This window comes from Plecotus auritus (assembly GCF_963455305.1).
Source record: "Plecotus auritus genome assembly, chromosome: X".
Lineage (NCBI taxonomy): Eukaryota > Metazoa > Chordata > Mammalia > Chiroptera > Vespertilionidae > Plecotus > Plecotus auritus.
The window spans coordinates 78,461,557-78,476,112 of record NC_137784.1 but is presented as its reverse complement, the minus strand read 5'-3'; the positions used below and the strand labels follow the sequence as shown (position 1 = coordinate 78,476,112).

Here is a 14,556-nt window from a genome sequence, read left to right as displayed (position 1 = left end):
CATTGATATTTCTCTCTCTCTCCCCCTCTTTCTTCTCTTTAAAATCAATAAAATATACTTTAAAAAGTAAAATGAGATCTAGTATTCCATAGATCAGCAGTTGCCAACCAGTGATCTGGTGGTCCATGAGAAAATTTTGGTAGTCTGTAGAAGAATTTGGACATCATTTGCATTTTTATGTTTTATTAATGGTAATAAATAATAATAAAACAAAAAATATTCTAAGAAATTCTTATATTCTGACTGAATGACAATTTTCGCATTTACATTGCACTAAATTCACAAAATGTACTAGAGCAGGGGTCCTCAAACTTTTTAAACAGGGGGCCAGTTCACTGTCCCTCAGACCGTTGGAGGGCCAGACTATAGTTAAAAAAAAACAACTATGAACAAATTCCCATGCACACTACGGGCCCGGGATGAGTCGGCTGCTAAGCAGGACAGGCAGCGGCACCCGGTGGGCCGGATAAATGTCCTCGGCAGGCCACATGTGGCCCGCGGGCCATAGTTTGAGGACTCCTGTACTAGAGTCTAGTACATTTCATGAATTCCCCTTTCTAGTATCTAGAGAGGGGGAAACAAGAGAGGTGCAAGTGGCTTCAGTATTGTTTCGGCCATTACAGCAGTCACCTGCTCCGCAATTACTGATTCTCATCCAACTGTTTTATTTTATTTGTTTATTGTATGTACTAGTAACTGTGTATTTTAACTGTTATATTTAATGACATCAGATAGTTTGACTTTAATAACCATCTTTTCTTGTTTGGTTTTAGATTTGAATGAAATAAACCCAAAATGAGTGGAAAAAAGGCAAAGGAATATTTTGCATTTCTTTAGTAATACAAAAGATAATCCTATATAATAAAGAGCTAATATGCAAATGGTTGTCACACCCTTGCACCCTTGTGCCGGGGCCAGGGGACCTGAGGCCGTGCCCCCCGCCCAGCGGGGCTTGACGGGGGACCGGAGGCTGTGCCTCCCACCCAGCGGGGCTTGACAGGGGACCTGAGGCTGCGCCCCCCACCCTGCGGGGCTTGATGGGGGACATGAGGCTGCGCCCCCCGCCCTGCAGGGCTTGATGGGGGTCTCGCACGATTTTGAGGCACACATGGGTGGGTGGGGACTTGACTCTGGGTCCCGTGGTGCACCCCAGACTCTGACAGGAGGGAGATTTTCATATACATTTTACTAATTTTCTTTCATCTCAGACACTTCTATTATAGAGAAAGGGCAATAGCAATATTAAAATATTTCCTCCAATTAATTCCCTTTTAATGTGCACAAATTTTGTGCACCAGGTCACTAGTGTAACTAGTAATAGTAACAATAGTAATATGTGTACTTCACTTAACTGTGAGCTGATCAATGAATCAGTCTCCACAGTCCTTGTCAGGCACCATTAGGAAGAACATTAGAACTGGAGGCGGAGAGAAGAAAAAACTCAAAGTATCAAGAAAATATGATTCAAATTACTTGAAATTTGGATTTGTTCAAGAACCTGGTAGTGAGCTGGATCCACAGCCACTTTGTGTTGTGTGTTCTGAGAGTTTATCCAATGATGCCATGAAACCTTCGAAACTCGAAAGACATTTGCAATCAAAACACCTGGATTTATCTAAAAAACCACTTGAATATTTTCAAAGAATGCATGAAAATATGCAAAAGCAAGTACTTGCTCTAACAAAAATGACTGTAATAAATCCTTATTAAAGGCTTCTTATCTGATAGCACTTCAGATCACGAAAAATAAAAAGCCATATACGATTGGAGAAGAATTCATGAAGCCTTGCATGTTACAGCCTGTGAAGAGGTTTTGGGAAAGCAGGCTGTCCAGAAATGGAAAGCAATTCCTATGTCTGCTAACAATGTCAAAAGCAGAATTGAAGACATGGCTGAAGATATTGAAAATCAAGTTATAAAAATGGTGAAAAATTCACCATTTTGTTCAATTCAACTTGATGAATCAATGGACATAAGTAACAAGGCACTTATTTGTTTTGTGAGGGTTGAGTGTGAAGGAGAGTTACAGGAAGAACTGCTTTGTTCATTCCACTTCGCAGGTGGAACAACTAGCTCTGAGATTTTTGAAGCACTTAAGACTTATTTCCTGGTACATGGAATTGAATGGAAAAAATGTATTGGGATATGTACAGATGGTGCCGCAAACATGACTGGACATCTTTCAGGAATTGTTGCAAAGGTGAAAAATGTTGGTCACCCAGACTTTTGTCTACACACTGCTTTATACATCGTGAGCAACTTGCGGTGAAAACATTGTCCCCAGAACTACACGAAGTATTATCAGATGTCATTAAAATTATAAATGAAATTCTACATAAAGCACTCAATTCTCGAATATTTGAGGCACTTTGCAAAGAAATGGGTTCCCAATATACTCACCTTCTTCTTCATGCTGAGGTGAGATGGCTGTCGAAGGACAAGATACTAACCCGACTGTTCACCCTGCATGAAGAAGTCAAAATATTTTTCCAGCGGCAAAATAATACAAAATTACAAGAACTCTTCTCCGATGAGTGGGTAGCTTGCATACCTGGCGCGCATATATATATATATATATATTGCTATTAAATAAACTAAACATATCCTTGCAAGGACAACTTAAGCACGTGTTCACACTATGAGGTAAAATGGATACTTTTCAAAAGAAAATATTACTGTGGCAAACGTGGTAGGCTGAAGATCTGCAAATGTTTTCAAACTTTGATGAATATATGAGAGAGAAGGATGTCAACTGACAGGTGGTAACCATTGTTCAACAGCACTTATAATCACTCACAGAATCTTCTGGTCATTATTACCCAAAGAAAGAAGATCCCAGACATGGCAATATGTGTATAATAGATCCATTTGCAGCAAACATTGAAGATATCAATTTAAGCATGAATGAAAAAGAAAGCATCATTGATCTATCATTTGACGACAGTCTCAAAGCTAAATTCCAGTCATCCTTATCAAGACCTCATTTTTGGATCTCCATTAAAAGTGAATACCCATTGTTGAGTGAAAAAGGAATGAAAATTATGATTCAATTTTCAACAACATATTTGTGCGAAAAAACATTTTCATTTGTCACAGCAATTAAAACTCGGTACCCATCTTGACTTGAAATAAATACGGCTCTCCGTCTTGCAGTAACATCATTGGAGCCAAAAATCCATAAACTTATTTCAAGCAAACAGGAGCAAATATCACACTTTAAAAGAAGTTTAATACTTAAATAAGCTTCAATTATTTTGTAAAAATTAAACTTACTTTAGTAAGTTTGTTACAATTTAAAAACCTTTGAAGATTTTGTTATGATTAAATATTTATAATGTTATATTAAACTAGGGCCCAGTGCACGAATTTGTGCATCTTGAAAGGGACTATGGGTTGCGAGGCTGTGGTGGGCACAGGAGCGGGTCTCGGCCTATCCTCCACACCCCCGCCCGGGGCCCCCCCCACCACCATGGCCCTCCCGTCCCGTCTGCCGACAGCCCCACTCCCGCCGCTGCCATTCCCACGCGCTGATGGCACCGGCCCCACTCACACCCACTGATAGCTAGTAGTGGGTGTGAGTGGTGGATGCTGCCCTGATTGCCCCTCAGGAGCAGGGGGAGGTGGAGAAGCCCTCAGGGGCAATTGGGCCAACAGCCACCGCTAACACCCACTGACGGTGCCAAGTGATCGGGACTGGCACTGGGCGCCAGCAGTGGGTGCAAGCAGGGGCTCCAGCGGCAGCTGTGGGTGTGAGCAGCGGCTCTGGCGCAGGCAGCAGGTGTGAGTGGGGCCATCACTGGCAGCAGGTGCGAGCGGCAGCTGCAGACCCTGATCGCCCCTCAGGAGCAGGGGGAGGTGGAGAAGCCCTGAGGGGCAATCGGTGCTGGCAGCCACCGCTCATACCCGCTGACAGCGCCAGGTGCGAGTGGGGCCAGCACCTGCAGCAGGTGCGAGTGCCTGGCGGAACGGTGGCGTGCGGGAGCAAAGAATTTTCAGTGACCACCAGAGGCTCACCCTGATGACGAGGACTGGTGCCCTGCATTGGTCTGGCGCCCCCACTCACCTGCTCACCATCCTGCTCCAGCCAATGTCCACCATGTTCCGCACTCTGCCACCTGCTGCCGATGCCCACCATGTGGTCAGCACACATCATAGCGACTGGTTGTTTGGTTGTTCCACTGTTTGGTCTATTTGCATATTATGGTTTTATATATATAGGTAGGTGCATTTCATATTAATAAAATGGAGGTTCTCTGATAATTTTACAAATGTATTTATTTTTTAAAATCATATTAGTGGTCCATGGGATTTGAAATTATGAATTTAGTGGTCCATGAGGTCTGAAAGGTTGGCAACCGCTGCCATAGAAGATGGTATTCTTCTCTATTTCACTAGATGTAAAAGCATCAGTGTCATTTCATGCCAATAAATAGATAATTTTTGAAAGATGCATGGTATTTCCTTAATACTTTCTTTGGACTAGTATCACAAAGAAAATCTTACTCCTGACTCCAGTTCGTTTGCTATCTTATCCATTCATTCTTGTTGTTATTCACATATTTTTATTGATTTCAGAGAGGAAGGGAGAGGGTGAGAGATAGAAACATCAATGATCAGAATCATTGATCGGCTACCTCCTGCATGCCCCACACTGAGGATCAAGCCTCCAATTCCAGGCATGTGCCCTGACCGAGAACCGAACCGTGACCTCCTGGTTCATGGGCCAACGCTCAACCACTGAGCCATGCCAGCTGGGCCCCATTCATTCTTTCAATGGCACTGAAGCTACACCTTAATTTGAGTTATAAAATATGTAGATTTGGCTGCCTTATAGCTTTCCAAACTGGCCTCATTCCAAGTGCATCCCTCAATAAACTTGTCTCACCTATTCCAGGCAGACAGGATACATCCACGTTACTAAAACTGATTTTTAAATTATATATTACCACTGGTCACTTCTTATCCTATGCCTCAGTGACCAATTTAAGGGGGTCCCTCTTCTCTGAAACATTCCTCAGGTACCACAGCCCACACAGTAATCTCCTCCTTCCTAAACTTCAGAAATGGAATTTTCCAATGAGGGTATGCTTGTCATACTTCTATTTATGTTTGTAAGTGTGCACAATATATCTGCACCAGGATTTTAAAGTGAAGGGTCACTTCTGCCAATTTTCACACAGAACTTTATTGAAAACACAGACTCAAATAGAGAACCATATGTTTAAACAACAAACAACAGGGTAGCTTACATAGGCAACTCAGTTCATTGGAAGCTCAATACTGAAAAATACTGCAATCTGGACAGCAAGACAAATATCAACAAATATGTTTTCAGCTCTAATATTCATTTGGCATCCACAAAATGATCCAGCTCAAGCCAAAAACTGGACAAGTTAACATCAGCATTAAAAATATAAGTTACAACACAAAACCAGACGGTGAAAACCAAAGCACTACTCAGGGCTCTTTGGGAACACAAGGCAGATGAGACAGGTGGTTAATCATATTAGTTTGGTTGTCCTCCATCAGGATCATTTTGATTGTCTATTTGGGTTTGTAGTGCCTTAGCTAACTTCTCAAATTCGTGGAATGCAGACATAAATGGCACAGGACTGAAATCATCAACAATTAAGGCTACTGTTCCATTTCTCATAATAGTATTGATATTCTGAAACATTTTAATAACAATTTGAATATTTTCATGTGACTCTTGTAACGTAAAGAGACCCACAAATACCGATAGAGCTTTGGTACTGAACAGGGTTTTTGCCACCATAGGATTTTCAGACATGTTCAACAGCATTTTCAGAACATAAAACTTCGTTGTTGCATCTCCCGTGACTAACAGGGAAAGAAACTCAGACATAAAATTGGCAACCAGTGTGTGATAGTCAGTAGTCATAGTGAGGTGTCTAAGCAGCCTTAATCCAAGAAGTTGCTCAGGGGAATCCAAGCCTTGTGCAAAGGTTTCCTCACACACTTGACATATGAATGTCTCAATCATGTTTAGATGTGGATAAGGTGGAGCCATGAGAATCATATTTTCCAAAAATCTTGTCCTAACTCGGGAGGTGGGATAATCAAGCAAGGTTTCAATAAGTGAGACAACACCTGAATCCCGAATGAAATCGCGGGTAAACTGAGAAGCGCTTCTCGTACCCATTGCAATTTTATATATTTCCTGAATAAAAGGATCGCGAACCTTTTCCATTAACAGGAGGAGTTCCTCAAACTCTCCAGAACCAATTTTAAGTTCACATTGTATGCAGCTGCAAGACCAACTCTCAGGCTCTGCACTCTCCCTGGTCCTAAGATGCTCTCGAATTTCCCGGACGGACCGATAAGAGGGTTCACACTGAAATGTGAGCTGATTGGCCTGAGGGGAAGATTCCTCATCTTCCCCTTCCGCATTATTGGGCTTTCCCTCAAACAGTTCAATGAATGCAGAGGATGCTTCTTCAGGAATTCTAAAGGAGCTTGGGGATGGGAAGCCAATCCTGTAAGGGCCAGGTTTGTATTCAACAGTGACCTCTTCCCAGGTTCGAGGCCTGGATGTTGTATTAATTCCCTCTTCAGCTAAATCTCTGAACCTGGAACTAGCCCTGTACACAGGATTAGGATTTAGATCAAAGCAAGCCTCATCCCTATCCCAGAACCAGGACCCAAATATGGCCTCTTCTTCAGACTCCTGCCTGGTCTCCTCTCTGGCCACAGCCCCCAAACTGGACTTTTCCTCCGTCCAGAACAAGGATCCACCAATGGCCCCCTCCTCAGCCCCTGGCATGGACTCACAGATGGCTGAAGCCCCAGCCTCCACACCAGCCTCTTTCTCTGCCCAGAACCAGGACCCAATGATGACATCCTCCTCAAACTTGGGCTCATGCTTGACCCTATTACTGTTATCATCTTTCTGGGCCCTGGGCTTCAAGACAGTATTAGGCTCCTCCTTGTCTCTGGGTCTGAATCTACTAATGATCTCTTCAGGCAAAAACCAAGACTCATTATAGTACTCATCTTCAGACTCAGATTCAAAAAAGTCCTCTTTCTTTGTCCTGAGTTTGGACCTAGCATTTGCCTCATCCCTGACTCTGGGTCTGAACAAGTTATTGGTATTTTCTCCAGGCCACAAGCAGAATGGATTGGCAGACTCCTCCTCAGACCCAGACCAGGAATCAATATAGGGTTCTTGCTTGGATCTGGGCCTAGACCTGGAGTTAGGCTGATGTTTAGCCCTGTGCCTGGACCTGGTATTGGCCTCTTCCCTGGGCCATGATCTGATACTGGCCTCTTCTCCAGCCCAGAGAGAAGACATTGTAGAGGTCTCATCTGCTGACCAGAATCCAGATTCATTAGACGCTTCCTCTCTGGCCCTGGGCCTGGGATAGCACCAAGACCCCGTATTAGTTTCCTCCCCTGATCCAAACCAGGGTTGAATTCCTGATTGACCCTGGGAGCCAGGAAAGGTCTCAGGGTCCATATTTACCAGTTCCCTATCTACAGATAGGGCTATGGGTTTAGCAACTGATCCAGACTCAGTAGTGACCAGTGGCCAGGCTGCTGCATTGGTTTGGGGCATGCCCTCTATTTGGGACATTACTTCAGCTCCAAATTCAGCCTGGGCCCAAGCCTGGGCTTCATCCTTGGGCCTTGCCCCAGGGATTGCCTTGGCCTCAGTTTTAGGACGTGCCCCACCTACTGCCCTGGCTTCAATTTTGGGCCTTGCCCCAACCATTGCCTGTGGTTCAGTTTTGCGTCTTGCCCCAGGCATTGCTTGGGACTCAGTTTTGGGCCTTGCCCCATTCATAGCCTTTGACTCAGTTTTGGGCCTTGCCCCAGGCATTGCCTGGGTCTGGGTCCTAACCTTGGGTCTGACCACCATCTGGACATCATTCTCTCTCTCAGCCCCACCCCCAACCTCTTCTCCAGCCTTCTTTTCAGGCTTGGCCTGGGCACTAGGTTCAATCTCAGCCCCAGTCATAGTACCCGTTACAGAAAAGACACAGTTAAAATATCAGTAGCACAGTATCAGCCTCTACCACAGATGTATCACAGTTGTCTATCTTCACACTCTGATCCTTCAGTGATTCAGACGATACAGTTAGAAATAAGAGTTAAGAGTCAATCACCAGTCCAGTAGTCAATAAGCCTCCTTCCCAAGACCAGCCACAGCCAATATTATAGACAGGGTGCAGAAGAGGCACAACCAAGCTGGGGGAGAATGGATGGTTCCCAGGTGGGTGCGGATCTGTTGAGGGTGGGGTGGTCAGCAGCAATTCCAATACCACCAGAGCTGCCACTAAAGGTGAATCTAAGGAGAGAGATCATCAGCATGGGGCTTTGAGTCTCTTCCAATTGTGTCACTCCAAGCGGAGACTCACACACAGACTGAACCTTGAATTCTTGGTGGAGCTGTTTGGCCCTTAGAAAATCTGTCACCCTCATTCCCCCTGAGCTGCCACATACTTGGCCTGCCACAAAGTAAGTGTGAGGTTGGTGGGGAAAGTATGTTGGTAATGGGGCTAAGGAGCCCCCAAACTAGACCCTAATCACTTTTGGACCTGTGTTAGTCTCAACTATCCCACCCTTTTATCCACTCCCATACTAACCTGCTCTGATGTGGTGCAATATCCCCCTCCTTGCTCTGTTCCAGTGGTATTCAGCTATACAGCAGACAGCAGGCTGTCCTATGGACAAGTAAACATACAAGAGAAAATGAACTCTGAGTGCTTAGTTGACAGGCAGACACCCTGACGCCTGATGCAAACACCTCCCTTTCTGTTTAAGGGTCAAAATTTTCTAATGTTTCCTGTCTCCTGGTTCTTGACCCCAGGTCTTCTCTCATTCACAGCTCACATGTACCCAATATTTTTAATACCTCCTGCAGGAAATGCACAGGGGAGGCTGTAGCAGTGTGCAAATCTGGCAGGGCAGGAGAGGTGGATCACAAAGACCTGCCATAATCCTACTTGGTAACTGTCCCTTGCATTGTCCCTCTTTGAACCAACCTGCAGAGAACTGAGCCAATCTCTTCCTCTTTTCCTTCCTTGCAGAAAGTGACCAGCCTTAAAGCAAGCCTATGGACAGACAGACAAAAAGATAAGACAGTCAGGAGACCATGGTAGCAACTGAGCACTTGATGGGAGTCCAACATCAGTGATGGGAGTCCACATGTTGTCTTTCAACATTTAGGGTCTTCTTGGTCAAATACTCTCGTTTTTATCAAGTCCCTCTGTTTCAGGATTCCAGATAACGACATATTTTCTTGACGTCACAGTCTTCCCATTGCTCCCTTCTCCAATTCTGAGGATTCACCACTAGGTGCACCACATGCCTTTGCCTTGCGCAGCATAAATTGGGGGAAGGGCTCCTGCATATTCTAGAAAACAGGTTGTGCAGTGGCACTTGTAATTATGAATCTGTCTCACCCTCGCCTCTGAGCCCATCTTTTTCTGCCCACTTTTGGTTGAAATAAAGGATGGAGGTTAAGAGAAGTATCTAGAAGCTGGTACACAGGGAACCCCCCAATTCGGGTATCCAGTCAATGATTGCTGTCCACCAATCCCCAACCCCACACACCTCCAGATCCAGGCTATTTTCCTGCTCCAACTTTCTCAAGCCGCTCCTCTAGAGATGCACCCTGCAGCCTGAAATCGCCAGACCTACCACGCAAACATGAGGCTTTGGCATCAACGAGGTGCCTGTGGGAAGGGAGAGCACCCAGAACGCAGGGCCCCAACAGGCCCCTTTCCACAATCAGGGCCCTGAGTAGCCATCGCCATCGCCCCCGCCCCGGCGCCCCCACCCCCAGCCCCGCTCCCGCTCCGCCATTTCTCCCCCAGTAACCTCCCCTCAGCCCTCTCCCAGCACAGACACCTCGAAGGCGGGGCGCGGGCGCCAGGAAAGCTGGCTGGGGAGCAGCCGGCGTGCTTCGCCTCCGCAGACGCCCGGGGAGCCTCTCTGGCCACCCTGCGCCTTGAGCCGGCCCGCGCCGCCTCCTCGCCAGCGTCCCCGGCGCTGCGCACCTCTCTCAGCGACTGGCTCCGACAGCCCGGGTCGCCTCCTCCTCGCCAGGATGCCAGGGTCGGGGCGCAGGCTGTAAGCTGGTGGAGAGTGGGGCCCCCCCCGCCGCCCATTCCCCCGCCGCCAGCCCCCACTTGCCTTTACAGGCTCAGGGCCCGGGTGGTCGTCCTCCCCTCCTCTCACAGCTCCTCACTCAGATTCCCACCGCCTTCCGTGCGCCCTGAACTGCAAAGAGGCGTCCCGCCCCCGTGCTGCTGCACCAAACTCGGCAGGGGCTGCGCAGGATGCGATGCGACAGAACCGCTGGCAGCGAGGGTGTCGGGAAGGGGGGCGGAGGGATACAGCACGACTGGGCTCGACGCCCCCCCTAGGCCCACCGTAGTTCCGACCCGAGGGGGCGGGGCCGGCCCGGGGCCGGGCCAGAGGAGACGCTGCTGAGGGGCAGGTTGGCGCCAGCCCGCCTCAGAGGACCAACGCGGCCCCCTACCTGGCGACCACCCCCACTGTAGTGCCGTTCCAGGCACTACAATCTAGGGGGCAGACGGGCGAGGGTCTGGGGGGCCGGATGGGGAGGTCCAACGGAGCTGCGCTGGACGCAGCAGCGGAAGGATACAAACCGCCCTTGGTCTGTGTGAATCCCCAGACTGCTCTGTCTGCCTACCTTCCCCTCCATCCCGCCAGCCATCCTTCCTGACGCTGAGGGGAGAGGAGGGGCTGTGGGGACTGAAGGCTGTGAGGGGGAGAGGAGAGCCAAGGCCAGACCACCCCAGACATCCTGGGATGGCCCCAAGGGTTTCTTTTATTGTTCACAGGCGAGGAGAGGGGAGGAAGGTGGGAGGGGGCTGACATGGAGGCCTCACCATTTGTTCTTCTTCTATAGGATGGCAGATCTAGACCTCTAACCCTGGCAAACAGTCCAGTGCTCTGCGCCCAGAGCCATTCTTTCTGCCACACTGCTTTTTCTCTCATTCAAAATGATTATACGTATTGCCATTTTGCGGTCCCCACAGCTGCCCAAGAGTTCACTTCCCTGCCAGGACCCACGATGGCCATGCAATCCTCCCTGTCTGTAGCCCCATAGCCAAGTATCAAGCACCAGGTAGGGCATGTCCTGGCTCCTCTTTCTCTAGTTATGTCTTTCAAGTCTTCTGTGGCAGTCACATCCAAGCTATCATGATCTTTGGCAGTGTGGAAATGTGGCAGGAATTAGAACCAGCTTGGATCTCGGCCACTCCCCATATACACCTGTCTAGTTTGCCCAGTCATTCTTTGGATTAAGGCCCTCCTATGCATGCACCCAGTTCTCAAGACAGAACCTGGGCATTCCTTCACTCCTACATCCTTCCTCTAGTCTTGAGCCCTCCTTTTGGTGCCACATCCCAACAGCGCAATAATGGTTAAGCACAATTCAGGTTGAACACAAACCTGCTGGCACTGATCCCCCTTTTTATTTTTATTTTTAAATATACTTTATTGATTTTTTACAGAGAAGAAGGGAGAGGGATAGAGAGTTAGAAACATCGATCAGCTGCCTCCTGCACGCCCCTACTGGGGATGTGCCTGCAACCAAAGTACATGCCCTTGACCAGAATCGAACCTGGGACCCTTCCGTCCGCAGGCTGATGCTCTAGCCACTGAGCCAAACCAGTCAGGGCACTGATCCCCTTTTGAAAACCGAATTAAATGGCACCCCTCACTGCAGTAAGTTGTATGAAGGTCCCCCAAGCATGTCCATGTCTAATTCTCTCAAACCTATAAATGTGTGATGTTAAATGGCAAAGGAGAATTAAGGCTACTGATGGAATTAAGATTGCTAATCAGCTGAATTTAAAGATTAAAAATATGCTGCATTATCCTGGCCAATGTAATCTCAAAGGTACTTTAAATGTGTAAGAGCCGGGTAGAAGAATCAGTGTTACAGTGAAGTTGCATGACAAAGACTGGACATGCTGACAGGCCTATGCTAGTTTTGAAAGGAAGACATGGGTCAAGGAATGCAGGCAGCCCCCAGAATCTGGAAAAGGCCAGGAGGCAGATTTTTCCCTACAATCCCTTGGAGGAATGAATCCCTGCCATCGCTTTTATTTTAGATCAGTGAGACCTTTTAATATTTCCAATCTCCAGACCTGTAAGATAATAAATTATCATTATTTTAAGCCACCAAGGCTGTGGTAATTTGATATAGCTGTAGTAGGAACCACATTTACTGACCAGCCTGATAAAGTCCATTCCCCTTGACTTTTCTTTTTTGGGGGCTTGATCACTGGGAGGATCAATTTTGGGGCTCATCTCTCACCACTATAACAACCCTCTCCAGCAATCCCCTTCTCTCTGTTTTCTAAAGAAGAGAGATTTTTGAGGTTCATGTTGGAGAAAGTTCCTATTGGCTGAAAATCACTGTTTCCCAGGATGAAAATGGAAGCATATTCTTACCATGAAACTTCATAGCATGGTTTATTTGTTTTTAGATATTTTATTATAACTGTGCAATGTTTAGGTAATACCAAAAAAATATCTGGGGATGACTGTATATGGTATCTGGAGATAATGGATGACAATTATCAGAGGACAGACACTTTTACTATGCAGTTTAAATGGCATTAGCTGAATTGTGGATTTTTTTCTTTGTTCCACAGTATACTCTCTTAGGTAAATACGAGGCTTGAAGAAGGGAATCTGAATGAGGCAGGTTAGTAAGAAGCTAGGAAAATTCCTTGGTAAGTGGAATAGGGAAACTGAGACATAGTTAAGTGGTCAAGCAATTTACAGCCAGATACTAAATCTTCCCTAACCAAGGACACTTAGCAAGTGGTTTACACATTCCAGAAGGTGCAGAGGCAGACCCACCTTGGTTCTGGTCCCTCTTCAGTGACATTTTTTGAAGGTGAAACTGACCAGAGAATGACCCTGACCCCTCTATAGATGCATTTTGGTGAATCAGCATATTAAAGGACACACTTGGAAAGCTGATAACTATTCTCTTGAGATCCTCCCCTGAAACCTCCCTTAAAATTCCCCCCTTTAGAAAACAGATAAAAGCTCTTAAGACAAAGGACCCAGTGCATGCTCTCTCTAGAGCAGTGGTCGGCAAACTGCGGCTCGTGAGTCACATGCGGCTCGTGAGCCGCGGTTTGCCACTCTGTTGACTAATGAGTTTGCCGACCACTGACCTAGACTCTCCATTCCAATAATTACAGGCTGTTGTTGTTCCTTGTGATTAAGCCCCTATCCCAGTGGTGGGCAAACTCAGTAGTCAACAGAGCGGCAAACCGCGGCTCGCAAGCCGCATGTGGCTCGCGAGCCGCAGTTTGCCGACCACTGTTCTAGAGCATGCATGTGCCTTCTCTCCATTCCCTCCTCAGGTGTGTATCTTTGTTTTTTTTTTAATCCTAAACTCTAAAGGTTCCGAGGAGACTTGCAACCAGGGGAGCAGCAGGCAATGGTAGCTTTTCCTGGGCTAACTCCCTGAACCTGTCTCCAAGGGCTCTCTTTTTGCCTAACTTTTCAGTGAGCCAAAAATCAGCTCTACCTAGGCTCACTCCTGTTGCTGTGATCTTGCCTCTTCTATTTAGAGCCCTTCCTTTGTCTTACTGTTCCCAGCTTTAATAAATGTACTCTCAAAATCACTTGGACTTGTATTGTGAAATCCTTCCTGCACAAAGTGAAGAACCCACATGTTCCAGACTGTGCAGGGCAGACTGCCTTGGTCCTGGACTTTTCCAGTGACATGACTACTGCTGGGATCTGTGGGTGTATGTGAATCTCTTTGACTCTAAACTGCCCCTTCTCTTTCTTAAAGCTACTTGTGTCTTTCATTCATTCAACAAATATATATTGAGTACAGACTTTGTTCTAGCCAGGGGTGGGCAAACTTTTTGACTCGAGGGCCACAATGGGTTCTTAAACTGGACCGGAGGGCCGGAACAAAAGCATGGATGGAGTGTTTGTGTGAACTAATATAAATTCAAAGTAAAGGAGCGGAGGGGAGAGCAAGAGAACCCTCCGCTCTTTCGGCTCCGTGGGCCGGATAGAACAGCCGAATGGGCCGGATCCGGCCCGCGGGCCGTAGTTTGCCCACGGCTGTTCTAGGCACTAGGGATGCAGTGTAAACAACAACAAAAAAAGAATTTCCAGTTCTTATGGAGCTTACATTCACTTGTGGTTTCTGTATTATTTAATTTCCTAACTAAAAGTTTACAATCATGCCAGCGTAAAGTATCTGATAATACTCAAGGTGCTGGAATATTGATTCCAATATATTTATTGACAGGGGAGTGGATCTGCAAAAGGTTGATTTTACTGTGAGATTTTGAAATATTTTTTTTGTGTCACTTGTTCTCAATTCATTGATAGAATAGGTGTTGCTGGTGGAAAATAGGGCTCTTCCAGGGAGTCACGAGAAAAGCATTTTGGGGACCCACGTGTGGAAGTATGAGGTGTAGCGGTAAGATTTATTGGAGCTGGAGCAAACACAAAGGACTGTTCCTAAGTGCCCAATGTCTCATCTACGATCAGATGGTTTAGCTCTATCCAGCT

At 46.6% G+C, this 14,556-nt stretch overlaps 1 protein-coding gene across 4 annotated transcripts in view; it reads right to left on the bottom strand.

The window, feature by feature from the left end:
* The window catches only part of LOC308239639 (G-protein coupled receptor-associated sorting protein 2-like), a 36,256-nt gene that overhangs the window by 2,189 nt on the left and 19,511 nt on the right, over window positions 1-14,556 (bottom strand). The window contains exons 1-5 of one of the 4 annotated variants that reach the window (XR_013959758.1): window positions 10,159-10,299; window positions 9,577-9,659; window positions 9,006-9,074; window positions 8,607-8,684; window positions 2,401-2,463 (exon numbers count right to left, since the gene is read on the bottom strand). Coding sequence is in view for 3 of the 4 variants with exons in the window: in XM_080652411.1 (XP_080508537.1) it covers window positions 5,507-7,978 (2,472 nt within the window). In the remaining variant the exon portion in view is untranslated. Of the gene's footprint in view, window positions 1-2,400; window positions 2,464-5,166; window positions 8,309-8,606; window positions 8,685-9,005; window positions 9,075-9,576; window positions 9,660-10,158; window positions 10,719-14,556 lie in introns of those variants that run through there. The other 3 variants (XM_080652411.1, XM_080652412.1, XM_080652413.1) reach the window with 3 other exon arrangements.